Source organism: Lolium perenne, chromosome 4, assembly GCF_019359855.2.
Source record: "Lolium perenne isolate Kyuss_39 chromosome 4, Kyuss_2.0, whole genome shotgun sequence".
In the NCBI taxonomy this organism is placed as follows: domain Eukaryota; kingdom Viridiplantae; phylum Streptophyta; class Magnoliopsida; order Poales; family Poaceae; genus Lolium; species Lolium perenne.
Window position 1 is genome coordinate 24,836,981 of NC_067247.2, and position 17,454 is coordinate 24,854,434.

The 17,454-nt window shown below is 49.9% G+C and overlaps 2 protein-coding genes and 1 pseudogene across 3 annotated transcripts; 2 read left to right on the forward strand and 1 right to left on the reverse strand.

Annotated features, from left to right (window-relative positions):
- Nucleotides 1-1,570: 1,570 nt before the first annotated feature.
- LOC127291940 (tRNA:m(4)X modification enzyme TRM13) lies at nucleotides 1,571-4,885 on the reverse strand. 2 transcript variants are annotated; one of them, XM_051321263.2, is made up of 9 exons: nucleotides 4,686-4,885; nucleotides 4,539-4,616; nucleotides 4,161-4,451; nucleotides 3,840-4,065; nucleotides 3,076-3,133; nucleotides 2,806-2,892; nucleotides 2,571-2,702; nucleotides 2,312-2,447; nucleotides 1,571-1,900 (listed from the first exon to the last, which is right to left on the reverse strand). In XM_051321263.2, the coding sequence occupies exons 1-9, from the start codon at nucleotides 4,808-4,810 to the stop codon at nucleotides 1,678-1,680; spliced, it is 1,356 nt and encodes a 451-aa protein (XP_051177223.1). In that variant the 5' UTR covers nucleotides 4,811-4,885; the 3' UTR covers nucleotides 1,571-1,677. The 2 variants fall into 2 exon arrangements, with proteins under 2 accessions (XP_051177223.1, XP_051177222.1); XM_051321262.2 differs by having other exon boundaries at nucleotides 1,571-1,906; nucleotides 4,686-4,884.
- A 1,596-nt stretch (nucleotides 4,886-6,481) lies between these two features.
- On the forward strand, nucleotides 6,482-8,456 carry LOC127291941 (uncharacterized; annotated as a pseudogene).
- A 7,148-nt stretch (nucleotides 8,457-15,604) lies between these two features.
- Nucleotides 15,605-16,824, forward strand: LOC127291942 (short-chain dehydrogenase reductase 5-like). Its single transcript, XM_051321264.2, has 2 exons — nucleotides 15,605-15,825; nucleotides 15,927-16,824. Exons 1-2 carry the CDS (start codon nucleotides 15,812-15,814, stop codon nucleotides 16,705-16,707), a joined length of 795 nt encoding a protein of 264 aa, XP_051177224.1. The 5' UTR covers nucleotides 15,605-15,811; the 3' UTR covers nucleotides 16,708-16,824.
- The last annotated feature ends 630 nt before the right edge of the window (nucleotides 16,825-17,454 follow it).

Genomic DNA, 17,454 nt, shown 5'->3' on the forward strand with positions numbered 1-17,454 from the left:
TGGAGCTGCGCCAACTTAAGCCACCCCCACTTGAGTCACTCCGACTAGAGCCATGTCGGGCGGCAGAGACGGAAAACCGGAAAGCACAATGCTCAAGTCGGGGCAGCCATGGCGGTACCTCCTCCACAGCTTCAAGTGGGCACAATGGTATGTCCTCTTCCTCCACATCTTCAAATGGGCAAGGCCATGGAGGTCCTCAAAGACGGCCATCGCCACGGGTGCCACGACCAATGGCTGGTGGTGGTGGAAGTGCGTTTTCAGTGTGCTGGTAAGCCCCAGCTCCCTCCGCTAAGTGATCAGCAAGCTACTACCTCCAGTTGGATTTAATAAACACGTGTCTATCTATGCGTACTCGGCTACTCGCTAGCCTTGCCTCGACTTTGTGTTGATCTATTCCGATTGGAGGGAGTAGTAACGTTTGTTAAGTATAATAAATGTTCATATCCATTGATTATATGTGGTGATAACTGCAGTGCCACGGTGCTTGGAGGATCCGCGATGCTCTGGTATGTGTACAACAAACGTTCAGCAAGGAAGCAACAAGAGAGCTAGATGCAAAGGAAGCATGCTTGGGATTTGCTTTTGCAGCATAATCATTCTAATGTTTCTATCAAACGTCAAAGATATCCAACATGAATCATGTTTGTAGGTCGTTCTCAGTTTTTTTTAGCTTATAACTGAATCATGTTGTATGTCGTTCACACTAGCAGAAAAAGGGGCTCTATTCCCGGTGCGTTAGGACCTTTAGTTCCGGTTGCGCAACCGGGACTGTGCAATGGGGCTAAAGGCCTCCACCTTTAGTTCCGGTTCAAATATAAACCGGAACTAAAGGATCCTCCACGTGGTGCGGTCAGGAGGCTCAGGATGGAAAAGAATACCAGGCGGGAGCTCAACTTGGTGGTGGTAATAAAAAGAGTAAAATACATAGGGGGTCGACACCCTAGCCCGCCTCCATCATCGTACATAGGAATACACATTCTACGGTCACTAAATAAGGCTGAGAGGCTCATCGGCGGTCACCGGCGTGTGTACATCGATGTATTCGCTGATGTGGATACTAATGGGACCTACCTGTCAGCCATTGCATTAGATAGATGGACTATTTCAATTAATAAATCAAAGAGGGCTAAACCGCAAAGTCGATTAAGCGATAAGGTTTTCCCTCTCCCAGTGCCCTTCCTCTCCTCCCGGCGCGCCTCTCCCTAGCCTCATCGGCGCATGGCCCCTGCCTCTCACCGGCACGCCTCTCCCAAGCCTCACCGAGGTGTGGCCCCTGCCTCTCACCGGCGCGCACCACCTCACACTCATACACCGCACAAGGCCGAGTGGTGCGAGATTCCGGTCAACTGGGAACTAGAGAAGTAGGTGGTGGCACGTGGCAGGGGCGTGCGTACATGGCGACGCCGCTGGCAAGGCCCGCGAGCTCCTTGGAGGCCAGGTTGGCGGCACCGTTCCCACGAAAACCAGCTCCAACTCGACCAACAGCTCCGGCGGCGGAATGATGCAGCAGGAGGGCTAGCGCCAAAGTCGATAAAGAATGTTCATCGCAATATTTTTATGGTAAAATACCTTTGGTCTGGAGTCCATAATCTTGATGACCTTTTGTAAACACAAAATCATTTTACAACAAAACTCAGCCATTTTCCTCGTAGTTGAGGTACAAATTGCTTATCCCAATTAAGACCTACACTTGGCGATGAGTAAATGGTTCTCCGGGGAAATATTCGATGGAACGTAACTTACAAGGTCTGCATCTAGACCCTTGGATCTAAGCCATAGCAGCCTCCCGCTGTCAATAATATCTTTACACATAAATCCCAGAGCATTCCTCTCCTCGCCTGGCATACCACGAATAATTCTCTCGATTCCGGTGAACTCCAGATCGGGCTTCTTGGTTTCTCTGTCCCTTCTCCAATAACATTGGTGTTAAAAATATATCAAGGTTTCAGTGGCACCATTAGTTGTGACTAGGTATCAGACATACAAAATGGTGCAGAATTTTTGAAATGTTGATCGAATTTAAACTTTTGCTAGACAGACATAGTGCAAAGGTGATAACAAAATCCTAACAAGATTGTAACACAAGATTTGATGATAACACGTATCCTACCAAGATTGGAGCACGAGATATTTTGCAATTACTGAAGCAGAGATAAAGCTTAATTGACACTTATTTGTTTTTGCAGTGTTGCTCGAATTCAAACTTCTGCTAGCCTCAGAAATAATGCAAGAGTGACAATAAGGATCCTACCAAGGTTCTAACAGAAGGTCTTCTACAGTGACTAAAATGTAGACCGAAGCTAAGGCTTACCTGACTTCAGAAGATGAGTCTTCAGCCTCCAAAGAGTCCTGGGAGCTGTGATCACCATCCACAGCCCAACTGCTAAACCATGTCATGGCATGGAACTCTTCCTCCGCAATCCCTAGTCCTGAGAGGAAAGCTTTATCTGCAATCACAAGATAAAAGTTATTCTCTTCAAAGCAATTCAAACAGCTTTGTTAGTACTAGATATGTAACTAAGCAGTGTGTGGCATGATATATCCAAATAGAAAGGCAAGCAGGGAATTACTTGCATAATGCTTCCATTGGCAAAGATGGTGGCAGCAGGTGGCTAAAGCAAGGCCCTGTAGGCGACATTTATCGTGGCCTTTCTCTTCTGTATAATTGTGTTGTTCATGAAGACAGCACATCATGGTCATATCTGGGCAGGAAATAATCAAATAATTAGATACGTTCAGCTAATCTGACGCAGTTTTATATCACTATACCTGAACACGAAACATTACATCAAATACAATAATCACCTGTTGCAGGCCCACATAGATGTTTTCCAATTGCTAGATACTGACTTCCAATCAATGTTTGTACTCCATGTAGGTTTAAATCCTCAACTGCATTTATATTGAAGTACAAAATACTATAGTATATGCAAATTTTAGTTTGCAAATGCATAGATGTAGCACGCAGATAAATAAGCAAACACACGAATGAGATACTGAGTGCCAAAAGGTTCTTGCAAGCCATTCAAATGCCCTTATCTCACCCGTCCAATAAAGGATGAAAAGAAATCTTACTATCTATTCTTAAACGCTCCAACGTAACACCCTCATTTTGTCTTAAACTTCGATCAGCCTACAAATTTGGGGAAAGGAAAGAGACAACAAGAGCAGTTAACGACGGAGTGAAAGAACTAATCCTGAATTTGCTCTGAAAGGATGAATAATCATGGTGAAATTAGATTTAACATAACAAGTTATTTGGCTGCCGGAGTAAGAAACAAATGTGTTCTGTATATACCATATTTACTGTACTTATCAAGGTGCCAGCAATGCCTGAAAATTAACCTCAATCAATCTGAGTTGGTCTTATATTAAGAAAGGGTAGTGATTTGAAATCATAGTCATAATCACTACAAACAACCTATATGATTACATCAGTTGGTAGTTTGGTTAACAAGTCTGAGGTGTCTTCGCTTTGATGCCTGATTGCCAAAGTAATGAGTTAATGATAGTTGCTGAGCATAACAATAATATGAAATATTGTAAACACTGCCGATTTATATTCCCGAATTTAAAAGAAGTTTTTGCTAGAGTTATTATGGTACAAAAAACCAGCCATTACATTCAAGTTTGAGTGCCTTTAAAATGGAAAGTCCGCTACATATTGAATCCTAACAAGCTAACCAGGCATAGAAATAAGCTCTACCGTTCAAACTTTCAACACCAAAATGAAGCTGCATTCAGCAAAAATTGGTAACCAACAGGGACCAACCCTGAACATAATGTAAAGTTGTAGCCCCTAATCCCCAAACCAAGGTAGTTGGTGCACATAAACTGACCTTGAGCTTGTACGACCGTCTCTCAACCAAGAAGATATTCTTAATGCCATAACAATCCGCCAGCATCTGAGTCAAGTAACCCCTCCCAGCACCAAATTCAACAACTGCCAGAGCGTTCTCCGCCGCCGCATCCCCGGCTCCTCCCCTCGGCAGCAAACCGAATGCCTCCATGTTCCCGACAATGGACACCTGCTGCACAACGTGCTTCTCCTGGTACGGCACCGTCCTGTCCAACACACCAAGAGGAAAAAATCACTCAGAAACCCGGTGTTTACACGATTACACTCCCTGAAACCTCAAACTGCCAAAGCACCCACCCACCTATCAACCTGCCCCTTCATCCACTTGTCGCAGGCAACCGGGGCGACGTGCGAGTCGCGCATTTGGACGGCCGCCGACGCGTGCGCGGACCGGATCTTCGCGACCAGGCCCCGGAACTCCTGTTCGGAGAGCTTGTGCACGGCGGCGCGCTTGGCGGCGGAGGTGAGGGCGGCGCCGCCGCCGCCGGAGTTGATGGCCTTGGAGTAGTACGGCTGCGCGGCGAGCGCGTTGGCGTGCTTCCGGAAGGGGCACTTGCCGACGTGGGCCTCCAGGTTGTCCTCGAACACCGTGCTGCGCAGGAGGGGGAGGTGGGGGTCAGCGCGCGGGGTGGGTAGAGGGGCTGGAGCTAGCTGAGAGTGGTGTGGTACAGGGGCTTACTGGGAGGGGTCGACGGGGCAGGGCACGCGGCGGCGCGAGGAGGAGGAGGAGGACTCCGGCGGGTGGTTCCCGCAGTACCTGGGGAGCAGGGGGGGTGGTGAGTGGTGAGTATGGGTTCAATGGGGGGAGGTCAGCTGGGTTGCTTACTGGGTGGATCGGAGCGGGGAGTTGGCGCAGTGGCGGCGCTTGCTGGGGAGCCAGAAGTGGCAGCGTCCCGGAGGAGGGGCCGGCGGTGGCGGCGCGGGTTCGCCGTTCGCCGGAGCGCGGTCCATCGCTTACGGCGGCGGCGGCGGAGCCGGAGTGGGAAGAGAAACCGAAAGAACGTCCGGGTGGAGGCGTGGAGCGAGTGCGGGCAGGAGGACCTAGCGAACGAAGCAGTCCATTGGGCCGCCGGCCCACTAAGCGCGGCTGATTCTTCTGGGCCTTTCGTGTCCCGGCGTAAAAAAAGAAGGGCGGTTGATACGCCGCCGCCGGGCTGGTAAAAACCATGATCATGATCGGCCCCAATCCCTGGAATCTCCGATCTCTCAGATTCTGCTTTTCTCATCCCGACTAGCCTGGGACACCACACCATAGACCAGACGCCGAGCGGATCAGCGGAGGGCTCTACGTACGCCGCGCATGCGTCTGGTCTGTGGTGTCCCAGTCTAGCCCAACGACATTGTTTTCTTGGGTTGGGCGAGAGACCCGATGGGCCGACCCGGCCCATTCCCACCCTGAGTTAATATTACTAATTCTAAAGAATTGATGTGCGTTTTATTTTAAGTAACAACAGCTACGCATATGATTGTCAGACCAATTTTATCTGTTCTGGACAGAGTGGTATTGGAACTTCTAAGAAAATCGAGTAGCAGCCCCAATTATTTCTAATGTTTCCGTGAATGTATTTGATTCTGATTGTTAATAGAGCCAGCTGTATTTTCATTGTGTATCTTTGTTCAGTTAGAGTGCATTTTAAGTTTTTAACCATGACGGCGTGCTGCTGTACATGACATGGGCTCTCTGTCTCTCCTCATAGTGCTCTGAAGCAATTCTGAAAGATAAACGGAAACCATTTAGTCTTTCATAACTAGGTTTGATTCATGGCTTTTCGTACCCTTCTCCATTTAGAGTTTTTCTAAGCATCCTGTGGTACAGTGAGGAAGTGGAATCCAGTACTAGTACATACTACCTCAGTTCTTGTTTAATTGACGCAGAGTATAGGATAGTCAGTAAAGCATTTCTGCATGTCCCGCGTCAATTAAATGCGAACGGAGGGAGTACATAGTACAGGTTAAGTTATGAACTTCATATGCCATTTGTCTTTCGCATGGGTTTTAAGGTGTCCCTAACGTGACGCTTCGGCGATAGCCACACCCCCTCCCCCAACCATTTACCCCCAGCGCCTTGGGATTTTGCCCGATGTAGGTACTTAGGCATGGGTAAAATGCCTTAGGTCACCTTACCGCCTTCAAAACTATGGCCTTTCGTTTTGACAAAAATGATTGGTTCATGTCTCATAGTATCTGCCTAAGATTGCACCAATTTCTTCAGTAGTGGGCAATGATAGTTTGTTTCTGGACGACATACTTTGAGACACAATGCTTGGCTTGGACCTGCGCCCAAACAAACAGCAATTGGCTTCACCTCTCTAGCATAATTAGCAAGAGTAAGGAGTTCTGGATAGGTTCAAATTGTAGGCACAATCTCATTATTTCATTAATATTGTGGCCAACCTGGGAGAGTCTGGGCACACAACTACTCCGTAATATTTGTGAAGTATATCAACATGTTTGTTTCATCATTTATTTTCACAGCGCAAACAGCTAATATTCGAGAGACATGATTGTTTATTGGCATACAATGTATTGTATGGTACACCTTATTTGCATTATCCCCACCCAGCTAATTCATATGAATTGGCCATTTTTGGTTTTCTAACTTTTTTCTAAAATGCATTACCAAGAGACAGTGAGTACATTGCTAACTTCGTAACATATCTTTTACTGCAGCCATGGACATCTCCTCTGACTGAACTGAACTTGGAAAGACTCCCGTTGTTTTTGTTGTTGTTGTTTTAGCCCCTGGAAAGCTGTTCTGGATATAGCACGGACACACCAGTACATGGTAACATCCTTTCCACTCTTTCATTATCTAGCTCTTTTGACCTGTGAAGAATTTTTATGAATACAATCAGACAAAATGTGGATTTTAGAGTACATCTATTCAACTGTTCTTAACTCTCGGCCTGGTTTCTGTGTTTGAACATTGCAAGCTTAGGCGTGAGATTGAAACGTGTAAGAAATGTGACTAGCACTCATTTTTTTCTTTTCTCTGATGAGTGGATATTGGAACTTGGCTTCTCCATTTATCCACAATAAAGTATGTACACCTCCATATTTACAGGGGATTTTTTTTTTTGACGAGGATCCATATTTACAGGTTTGTTGCGGCAACTCGTGAGGATCAAGAGTTTGTTTCAACTGGCGAACGTTACTGGAAATCTACTTCTGTCACCGGACCGAGGCTGCGGCCAAATCAAAGTGACGCTTCGTGGCTGCCCCCAAATCCCACCATGCCCCACGGTTGTGAACCTTGCTGTCCATGGTCGGACGGCCTCCCACCTGAGCTTCTCGACATCATCCTCCGCTATCTCATCTGCCCCGCCGACCGTGTCTACTTCGCTGCTGTCTGCCGCGCGTGGCGCTCTGCAGCGCAGGTCCATAAAGCCGCGCCGTGCCAGCTCCCGTGTCTCCTTCTCCCGTCCCTTGTTTCACCCTCCTTCTTAAGCCTCCACTCCGGGGCCACCCGTCGCCTATACCTCCCGAAGAGCGTTCATACAGCGCGCCTATGCGGCTCCCACGAGGGTGGCTGGGTCGCCCTCGCCTTGGACCAGGGAGGGTACGCGGCGGCGAACCTCTGCTCCGGCGCCATGGTTCCTCTCCCTAACTTGCTTAGGATTCCCAGCGAGCACGGCTGGGTCGACACCAAGTGTGAGCACCGTATGGTCATCAACACCGTCACCTTTTTGGGCACGCCGTTGACGGAGGGCTTCCTCGCCGCTGCACACGTTTCCAGCGCTTCCAGCATAGCGTTCTGGCGGACAGGGATGAACGGACACTGGATTGGATGCAGGCATGATATGGACGTGATCGAGGACATCATCTATTACAAAGGAAGGTTTCCATGTCCTCTCCAGCACAGAGGATGTTGTGCTGTACGCTCCCAACGCCGTCAGCGGTCACCCTCTGGTGATGTCCCGTACCTCCTACCCGGTTCAGAAGCGTGCTGACTACAAGCCCAATAGCCACCTGCCCTATACGCACAGCATGTCCCGCTATCTGGTGGAGTCCCGTGGAAAGCTGCTAATGATCCTGCGGCTCTTCAGGCCCAAGCGGCGTCGCGAGTTCAGGATCTTTGAGATGAACCTTGCTGCTGGGGACTCTAAATCTTCCTGGGAGGAGCTCCACGCGCTTCCTGGCCGGGTCCTCTTACTCGGTCGGGGCTGCTCCAGGGCCTACGAGGTGTCTCAGTTCGACAGGCTGCAAGTAGGTAACATCTATTACCTGGACGATGATACAAGCTTCAACCTATCCTGGGCGTTGATCAACGGGAGTAGGCATTCCAGTAACTACATGGGTGGCGTGTACGACTTTCACAAAAAATGCAATAAGAGGAGGCGCTTCCCGCGTAAATTTACTTTAGAGTACTCTCTTCCAATCTGGTTTATACCCTGAATCATTATACAGTCTTGCTAGCTAGTACCCTTGAATTTTTTTGCAATTTATTTTCAGAGATAAGAAGATAGATTCAGGTGAACAAGTGTATGGCATGTTGGAAACATCGATCAGTTAGGTTTTGCCTCACCTGAACATGGTCAGCTAGGGCTTGTTTAATCCTTTTCAGGACACCACAATTTGGCAACGAATTTTGTGATAAGTGTGCTTCATTGTGTGCCATTTTTGCAACTGGGATTGGTCTATAGCCTATGAGGTGTCTCGGCTCAATGGGATCCAAATAGTACTGCATGCAGTTCTTGGATCATCTTTGTAGGTGACCTATGCTGGCTGACAGCTTGGAGCCTATGTTGTTTCTGTTCTCACCTGGAAGGTGAGGGTTCAAACGGTTGAATGTGCAACGGTGCCTATTCTTATTTCGGGTACGGCTCCATCTCTTGTGCTAAGAAGCAATGCTGAATGCAATAACAAGTGTCGTAGTTTCACATCAAATTTAAATTAAAATCGTGTCAATTATTATGCATCGGCCACCTATGCACATTTTACAAGTTGTGGGACTAAAATGCTTTTTTGATGCGAAGTTTTGACATAAATAACCACCTGTCTCAACGAATTGTCAAAAAGGACCATATGTGAATGAAATTGCCAAAAAGGACCACCACACAGTGGCGGCAGGAACTGCCAGACGACACGTGGCACCTGCCGCCGTAGCTCGTGGCGGCAGGCCCTGCCGCTGTTAGGGGTGGCGACACGTTAGGGAGGATAAACAGCTGCAGACGGCGGACGTCAAATATGGGACATGCCGCCATAGCTGAAGGTGGCACCCCCTGACGTGGCGTAGTCTGGTCCAGGGCCGATGCATGCGGTGAATTTGCTGTTGTACGTCCTGATTACTATCGGTTCATGTGATATTCATGGTCAGCTAGCTGCATCTTGTCCGATTTAGATCGAATTCACACGAGGGCATCTTCAACAGTTCAACCTCGCTATGACCCAAACCGGACGTGTTCGCCTGTCTGGATTGAGCCGTTTGAGTGGCCGCGTGAACACGGCCGACGATCCATTTGGATCGCGCACTGCGTTCAACGTGCGGACATAGCGCAAAAGTCAAAGACAGCAAAAAAAAAAAACAAAAACAAAAAACAAAAACAAATTAAATTTAAACTAAAGTTTATTTAAACTTAGCCTATTTTGAACAATTTTTACACAAAAGAAAGCCCTATATGGGCTTTAAACAAAAAAAAAAAGGAAACATTAGTCTAGGGTTTGGGACGCTGTGGCTGCCGATGCGCCACCCAACTCCCAGTAGTACTCTCGTCGACGCCGTCGATGAGGACGATGCCCCCCCCCCCCGGCGGCGACGCGTTGTTCCGGTTGGACACGTCGGAGGGCGTCGGGGACTCCGGCCAGGGTGACCACTGCGCCCTTTCCCAGGCGGAGTGCGGGCCTGGAGGGATCGCCGGCCTGCGCAGGCGTGCCAGCCGTGCCGCCTCGTTCTGCCGCTGCTCCGCCACAGCGGCCTGCAGCTCCGCCTCGTGCCGGAGCACGGCCTGGCGTGTGGGATCCTCCTGCCGGCGCGCCATGGCGAGAAATGCCTACGCGTCGGCGTCCTGCTTGGCCTTCCTGGCCGCCTCCTCCAGTGCCGAGGCGCGCAACACCTCAGCAAGGTGCGGCCATTTGGCCAGCTCCTCGAGGTCGTTGACCTCACGATACACCGCGAGGGCGGCTTGCAGCTCGGAGTCGTTATCCTCCTCGGGCTGGGCCTGTGGCGCTAGCGTGGCCCGCGGCTAGCCGCGGGCTCGTCGATGTAGAGGCCGCCAGGGCGGCGGCCAGCCCTCCTAGCCGGCGTGCGCGGCTGCGCGCGAGGCCTCGCCGTCGCCGAGGTGAAGCAGGTGCGCCCGCGCGCATCGTGCTCCACCTCGAACCACAAGTTCCAGTAGGGACTCGTGTCGCTGTAGGCGGGGTCCTCCAGAGGTCCGCGGACAGCTGCGCGCGCCCCCTATGGATCTCCTCTAGGCGTGCACAGACGGTGGGGTAGGTGCACGTCGCCCCACGACATTGGGGCGCCGGCCTCCCAGAAGATCTGCGCCACCACGTCGGTGACGTAGATCCGGTCGCGGATGGCCGCCGACGGCCCCATGTTGAAAGCCGCCGGCTTCGTGGTCGTTCGCCGATGGTGAGAACTCGCGCTTCGGGCCTATCCTGGCGCGTTCCCAACAGATTGGCGCATTTCGTCGGCGTTTTGCCAGCGCGGGAAACGACATGCGCGGCAACGCCGTTTCCCGCCCCGCTGTGGCTATATATGGTGGACGACGGCACCGGCCCCTTCGGCGGCCAGTAGTAGGTAGCGCGACTGCGAGTAACCCCGGCCGTGGTAGACCGCGCATCGGCGAGTAGGTACGGCCGTTGTAGTTTTAGGTTAACTCGACTAACCATCTCTGTAAAGATGGTCCTTTTAGCCAATCAATTGTAATGAAGAAATATTTTAGGTTCCAACGTATTTTCGGTGTCCACGCTGACGCAAACGATCGCTCAGCGCAGATGGCCCATGGTTTGGTTAAAGATTTGGTGTCCTATGCTGCCGGCCGGGCGGCTATACGGTAGTCTACGTATATATTTTTGCTAGTGTATTCGACACAGCTATGTAGCAGGTGGTACATGGCGTTGCATCCATGCCAGGGATTGTTCCGTACTGGCCACCTATGATCTACCGAGTGGTGCCGCCAGGGGCTGTGGCGGCACAGCCCACCACCCTTCATACATGAACCTGCCGCCAGGAGCAGAGGTGGCATGGCCCACTCATTCCGTCGCAGCCTAATGGCGGCAGGGCTTGCCGCCAGGGGCTGTGGCGGCACAGCCCACCACCCTTCATACATGAACCTGCCGCCAGGAGCAGAGGTGGCATGGCCCACTCATTCCGTCGCAGCCTAACGGCGGCAGGGCTTGCCGCCACGGGCTGCGGCGGTAGGTGCCACGTGTTGCCTGGCAGGCCCTGCCGCCATAATGAGGTGGTCTTTTTTGGCAATTTTATTTGGAGGTGGTCTTTTCTGACAATTCGTTGGGGTAGGTGGTCCTTTATGTCAAAATTTCTTTTTGATGCAAGTTGTGGGATGAAAAATGTATTTACCTCACTGCACAAACGAGAGCTACAACGATTTGTTTGAGAGAGAGAGTAAAAATGCGGGCCTCGACTCCAAGCCATCCGGCGGCCAACTTCAACAATTGCACGTTGCTAGAAGAGAGAGAAAGAACAGTTCAAAAAAAGAAGAGAGAGAAAGAACAGAATTTGTTTGTCTATTTTTAAAATACTATCAGTTTACCACGTGTCAATAGCTAAGTTGATCCACATGCCTGGATTTATAGACCAGATCCCATAAAATTATTTTCGGTGATCAAGGCGAGGTCAGACACTCAGACCGGCTGCTAAATCAAACCAATCAGCAGAGCCCTTAACCACCCATTGACTTTATTCAGAAACTCGAGTTCAGGACGTTGATGGCGCGAGATCCGACGAAAAAGGACGGTTGACCATCTCCGTCCGCAGACAAGTAACTCTGTCTCTTCTCTGGATCTGAGCAGCGCGTGTCGATCTCTGTCTACTAGTAGTAGTATACTCCACCGGCCAGCCGGCGACGAACAGCCTCAACCAAGCAAGCACAGAAATTCCTGCGAGTTCGACGCCGCACGCCTCCATGCTTTCGCATTTGGTTTTGACCACACAGCCTTAGAAATTGGAAAGGAACGATATGCCGTTTTCTTCAAATTTTGTCGCCGACATGACATCCTGATCCGAGGCTCCAGATTAGTACAAACAGTATATTATCCAAACTTGTTTCTAGAAGAAAGCAGGAACTGCATGGGTCGCAGATCACAGATCCAACTCTAGATTTGTCCATCCATTATCCCGTCTCAGCAGGAGCATCTTCACCGACGTTTTCAGTAGCAACCTCAATAATCATACAGGTCCAGCATGGTTTCTAAACCACACTAGCGTGTTTTAAAAGTAGCCGTTTAATTTTGGAGCTTAATAGAATATATAGGGCACTCCAACACCGGTCTTTATAGTCGCGGCGGTAAGTGGGTGCTTCGTGGCTTCATTCTCCCGTCCGCCACTTCAGTTCCCGCCTACCTCTCCAGCTTGCGCCCAAAGCACGCCCTCGACCTCACCGCTGCCGCTTCCGGCATGCCTCCGAAAAAGTAGGTGATGGCGCCAACGAAGCCACGCAAGGCCCCCGCTGAAGGAGAACATGACAACCATGACAGAGGAAGAGTGGCAGGCCCACCGCAACCGGTGCCAGAATGTAAAGGCGAAACGAAGGAGGCGCCGCCTGGTCAGCTAGGACAATCAGGCAAAGGCGGTGGCTACGGAGGCAGTGGCGCAGGTCTGCCTCATCTGAGGAGGCGCGCAATCCGAATGCGTGGGCGACAACTTCCCCGTAATTGGGCATAGTCGTGGGGGCCAAGCCGGCAGCTTTAGAAGGAGCACATCCCCGTTGCCATTGGTCTTCTTCACCGAGCCGCTGCTACCACAGATGCGCTTCACCCCCCGAGTTTGGTGACATGGATGTGACCGCCAATCCTACCACCATGTCACCATGTCGCGAGGGCTTCCACCTCGACCTCAACGTCTGGGAAATGGAAGTGAAGGCAGGCATGTAGCCGACGACACCGGTCTTCCCCGTCGATGATAACCAAACCTTTGGCAAGTACTACAAGTGCATATATGCCCAATTTAATGAGAGGAAGCAATTTGGGGATTATTTTTCGATCCACATGATCCGCAATGAGTCGACCATTCGCATCGGTGGGGGATCATCAAGGCGGCGTGCAAAAAAATTCATGGCCACTTTGAGAAGGTCATATCGAGGAAGGAGAGTGGCAAGGCCATCGTGGACAACGTAAGTACCGGTCTTATCTTGTGCACATGTCAATTCGAGAAGCCTGTATTGATGCATTGCCATCTTCTTTGCTTTTTTTTCGATAAGGGAGCATCGCCCCAGCCTCTGCATCAATTGATGCACACGGCTTCTTTATTATTAATCAAAAATACGAGTTCAACAAAGATCAATCATTACAATCAATCAAAATGTAGAGTCGATACTAAGATCAACCAAAAGAAAACACGGCCTATAGAAGAGCTATGCATTGGCTATTCTATTAAGATGCCGCCACCCAGTAGCCTGGAAAAAGCAATCCTGAGCAACCACTAGCATCCGGTTGCATCCAGTAACCATATCCTCCCGCAACTCCAATGGAAGGAGGAAAACCCATTGTTGAATCCAATGAGCAGCCCATCGGATAACCTGCAAAAAATTAGTGCCAGTATTTTTATTAAAAACGAGATCATTGCGACTTGTCCATATAGACCAACAAATCGCAGAAACGCCAAAGCGAATCTTTTGTTTGCTAGATGTGCGATGCGCTCACTGCGTATAAGGACAACAACGAGGACATGCATTTCGTTCATGCATTGCTTCAAGAAGCTTTAAGGTGTGAAAAAGTGGGACAAGGTCCAGCTCACTCTCAAAGGAGACGGCGATGAGGAAGATGGACATGTCCCCTCCACAGCAGCCTTGGCCGGTCACCAAATTGGCAACAAAAAGACTAAGGCCAACAGGAATGGTGCGTCCTCATCGGCCAACTTTGATGCCATCATTGAGAAGATGGTTTCATATTTCTCCTCCGACAACAAAGAGAGGGATGAAATGGCGCCGCCATGTAGAGGGCCATGTTGGACAAGCAAGACGTGAAGTTGGGGCTCAAGAGGGAGAAGGTGGAAGCCACTAAGATGGAAGCCAATTCCGGCATGATGAAGGCCATGAATGAAGCATCGCACAATGCATTAGCCAAGATGACGCAACAAGCAAAGATCTTGATAGCGGACATGTACGACATGGATCCATTGACGAGGGCATATGTACCGCGAGCGCATTGGCAAGGAGGTGTTGGCTACCCGAGCATCGTTAGCAGCAGCGGCAACGCCGTCCGTGCTAGAGGAGCCACCGGTCAATGTTGAGCCGTCGATGGTCGACGATCTGGATGTGATGGAGGTGTCCGCACTTCAGACTGGTCATTTGATCTACTTGGTCATGAAGCTCAAGTTATATTTTTGTAGCCGGACTATGATAGCAAATTGGTGGCGGGATGTGTTAGCCGAACTAGACGTTGAATTGTTATTCGAAAAACTTGACTTGCATTTCTATTTTTATGTGTGAGTTTTAATTTATTTTAGGCCAAAATTTCTATTAGGTCTACGCTATTGGAGTCGTCGGTGTGTGGGACGCGATGGAGATGCTCTAATCAAGCAAACATGTATATACACACTATTCAAAAAGTCAGGCCGAGATACCGATTTGTCGTGAATTGGGTGGTAGCCGTTAAGATTTTGGCATATAGCTAATTTATTGCCGGCACCGACATTTTGGCCAATTTTTAGTTCGATGATCGATATTTCAGGTGATTTTTAGTGAAATTTCACTAAGGTTTGATATGGCAGTCGATATTTTCGTCATGTAGTTTTCTAGAACTATGCACTAGCTTAAATTTTCTATTTTTATTGATCCAAATTCAAGAAATCAAGGCTATACTTATGCTCAATGTTCCAATATTATTTTTTACATTGCATATTAGAGGTCGTTTGGTATCCATCATTTGAGTCTGGAATCGTGAATTCATTTTAAAATTCCATAGGTGGGCTGTTTGGTTGCCACAGAATTGGGCCATCATTTCATTTGGGAAATCCAGCAAAATGATGCCATGTGTAATCACAATTCCGAACTGAAACCTGTCATTCACAATTCCTGTGGCAACCAAACAAATTCAATATTGAATTCTACTGTCATTTGCAATTCCTGTGGCAACCAAACAAGTGTCCATTTCTGGAATTACAATGTAAATGAAATGAATACATGTATTCATTTCAAAATGCTACAAATGAAATGAAAACCTGGCTTCCAAACGACTTCTTATAGAAATTTGGGTGCCGAAAATTAGGATTTACAAAAAAAATCAATAAATAGCCAACCAATAAAATTGATTAATCGGTCGATAAACTAATCTCCATCTTAAGATTGATCCATAAGTTACCGACTAACGACATTGTATATGCAACGACATGACAATGTTAAAATGTTACCGCTGTCGTACTTGTCAGTTGAGCAGTAGCTGCTGGCACAGGGAGAGGGAAGGAAGCATGCCAGCCATAGCCGAGGAAGGTGTCTGTCCATGGCCGCCACGCCACATGCTCCCCATCACCAACTGTTCCTCCCTGTCGACTTCCAGCCGCCTCCACTGATTGACTTTCTTGCTTCAAAAGTTCCCTTTCGACGGCTCCTCTTCTCTATTCAACGCTCATCCAATTTCTCACGTACTATTTGTCTAGTACAAATTGCAAACATAGGCCCAATTAAACATTTCTATCTTGTGATTATAATGCTGACACGGCTAGATTATTGCAAAATTAATCAACCATTGCCCTATATAAACGCATCCGAAGCACATCGATCCTGCCCAACTTGAGTTCAAGCAGTGCAGTGCAGATCAAAACAGTTGGCCGTCATGTCGAAGCCAAGGTGAGTGGTCTGTTCGTTCTGCAATCCGTCTAGCTCGATCGAGCTGTTGGATACGATCGACGTGCGATGCGATGATGGTGCGTGATTGTTTGCGCGCGCAGGTTCGACGGCAAGGTGGTGATCGTGACGGGCGGAGCGAGCGGCATCGGCGAGGCGATGGCGCGGCTGTTCGCGGCGAGCGGCGCCACGGTGGTGATCGCGGACATCCAGGACGCGCTCGGCGAGGCGCTGGCGGCCTCCATCGGCGCGCCATGCACGTACGCGCGCTGCGACGTGACGGACGAGGCCCAGGTGGAGGCCACGGTGGGCGCGGCCGTGGCCGCGCACGGCCGCCTGGACGTCATGCTCAGCAACGCCGGCATTCTGCTCCTCACGGGCTCCGTCACCGACATGGACCTGTCGGCGCTGGACCGCGTCATGGCCGTCAACTTCCGCGGCGCGGCGGCGTGCGTCAAGCACGCGGCGCGCGCCATGGTGGCCGCGGGGACGCGCGGCGCCATCGTGTGCACGGGGAGCGTGGCGTGCGTGCAGGGCGGGTACGGCCCCGCGTCGTACACGGCGTCCAAGCACGCGCTGCTGGGCCTGGTGCGCTCCGCGGCCGGGGAGCTGGGTCGGCACGGCGTGCGCGTCAACCTCGTGTCCCCCGGCGGCGTGGCCACGCCGCTCAGCCTCACGCTGGCCGGGGTGGGCGCCGAGGAGATGGAGGCAATGACGGAGGCCGGGAGCATGCTGCGCGGGAAGGTGCTGCGCGCCGCCGACGTGGCGGAGGCGGCGCTGTTCCTCGCGTCCGACCAGGCCGGGTACGTCAGCGGGCACAACTTCGTCGTCGACGGCGCCGCCACCGTCGCCATCCCCTCCGTGCTGGAGTCCATCGGGCTGTGAATGTGCCGTACGCCCCGCACGTCGTCTCGTTTCGTTATCTGCTCTCTATAATTCATCTGTTCATACTTACTACAGCAGTTTGTAAGCTCGAGATATTAAACATCAGAATTTATTCTAGTTTGCTGTTGCATTAGTCTTTGGAGCACAGAATTGCGGGTTGGCATGCTAATATCGTACACTGTATTGTTAATCATGTTGTATACAGGGCTTGGGGTAAATGTCAAACAAAACAAAACCTAGAGTGGCAGAGCACGAACTCGCACGTCTGAACAAAAGAATGAACAGCAGCTATTATGGAATGGGTGGCAGAGTAAGCTTAGGTTGTTTAGAAAACTTGCTAAAGGCTGGAGTGCCAATCTTATAGCAGATATTAGGAAACATAAAAAGATGTTGATGGAGGAATATTATTTCCTAGACATCAAGGCTGAAAACCTCTCCCTGACTGATGGGGAAAAAGACAGGTTGAATACAATCTTTACAGAGCTTAATAACTAATGGGTTATTGAGGAAGTAAAGGCAAAGGTCTAGGGAAGGTCTAGGGATAGAGATATAGTAGGAGATAGGAATACAACTCATTACTTGCATGTTGTAGCTAATTAGAGTAGAAGAAAGAAAATGATCCAGATATTATATGGCCTTGATAGGGATGCAACTATAAGGAGTTATTCAGCAGTATCGGCCAATTTGCCTCCTTAATATTAGCTTCAAGGTGTTTACAAAAGTCGGAACAAATCGTGTCACGGGTAT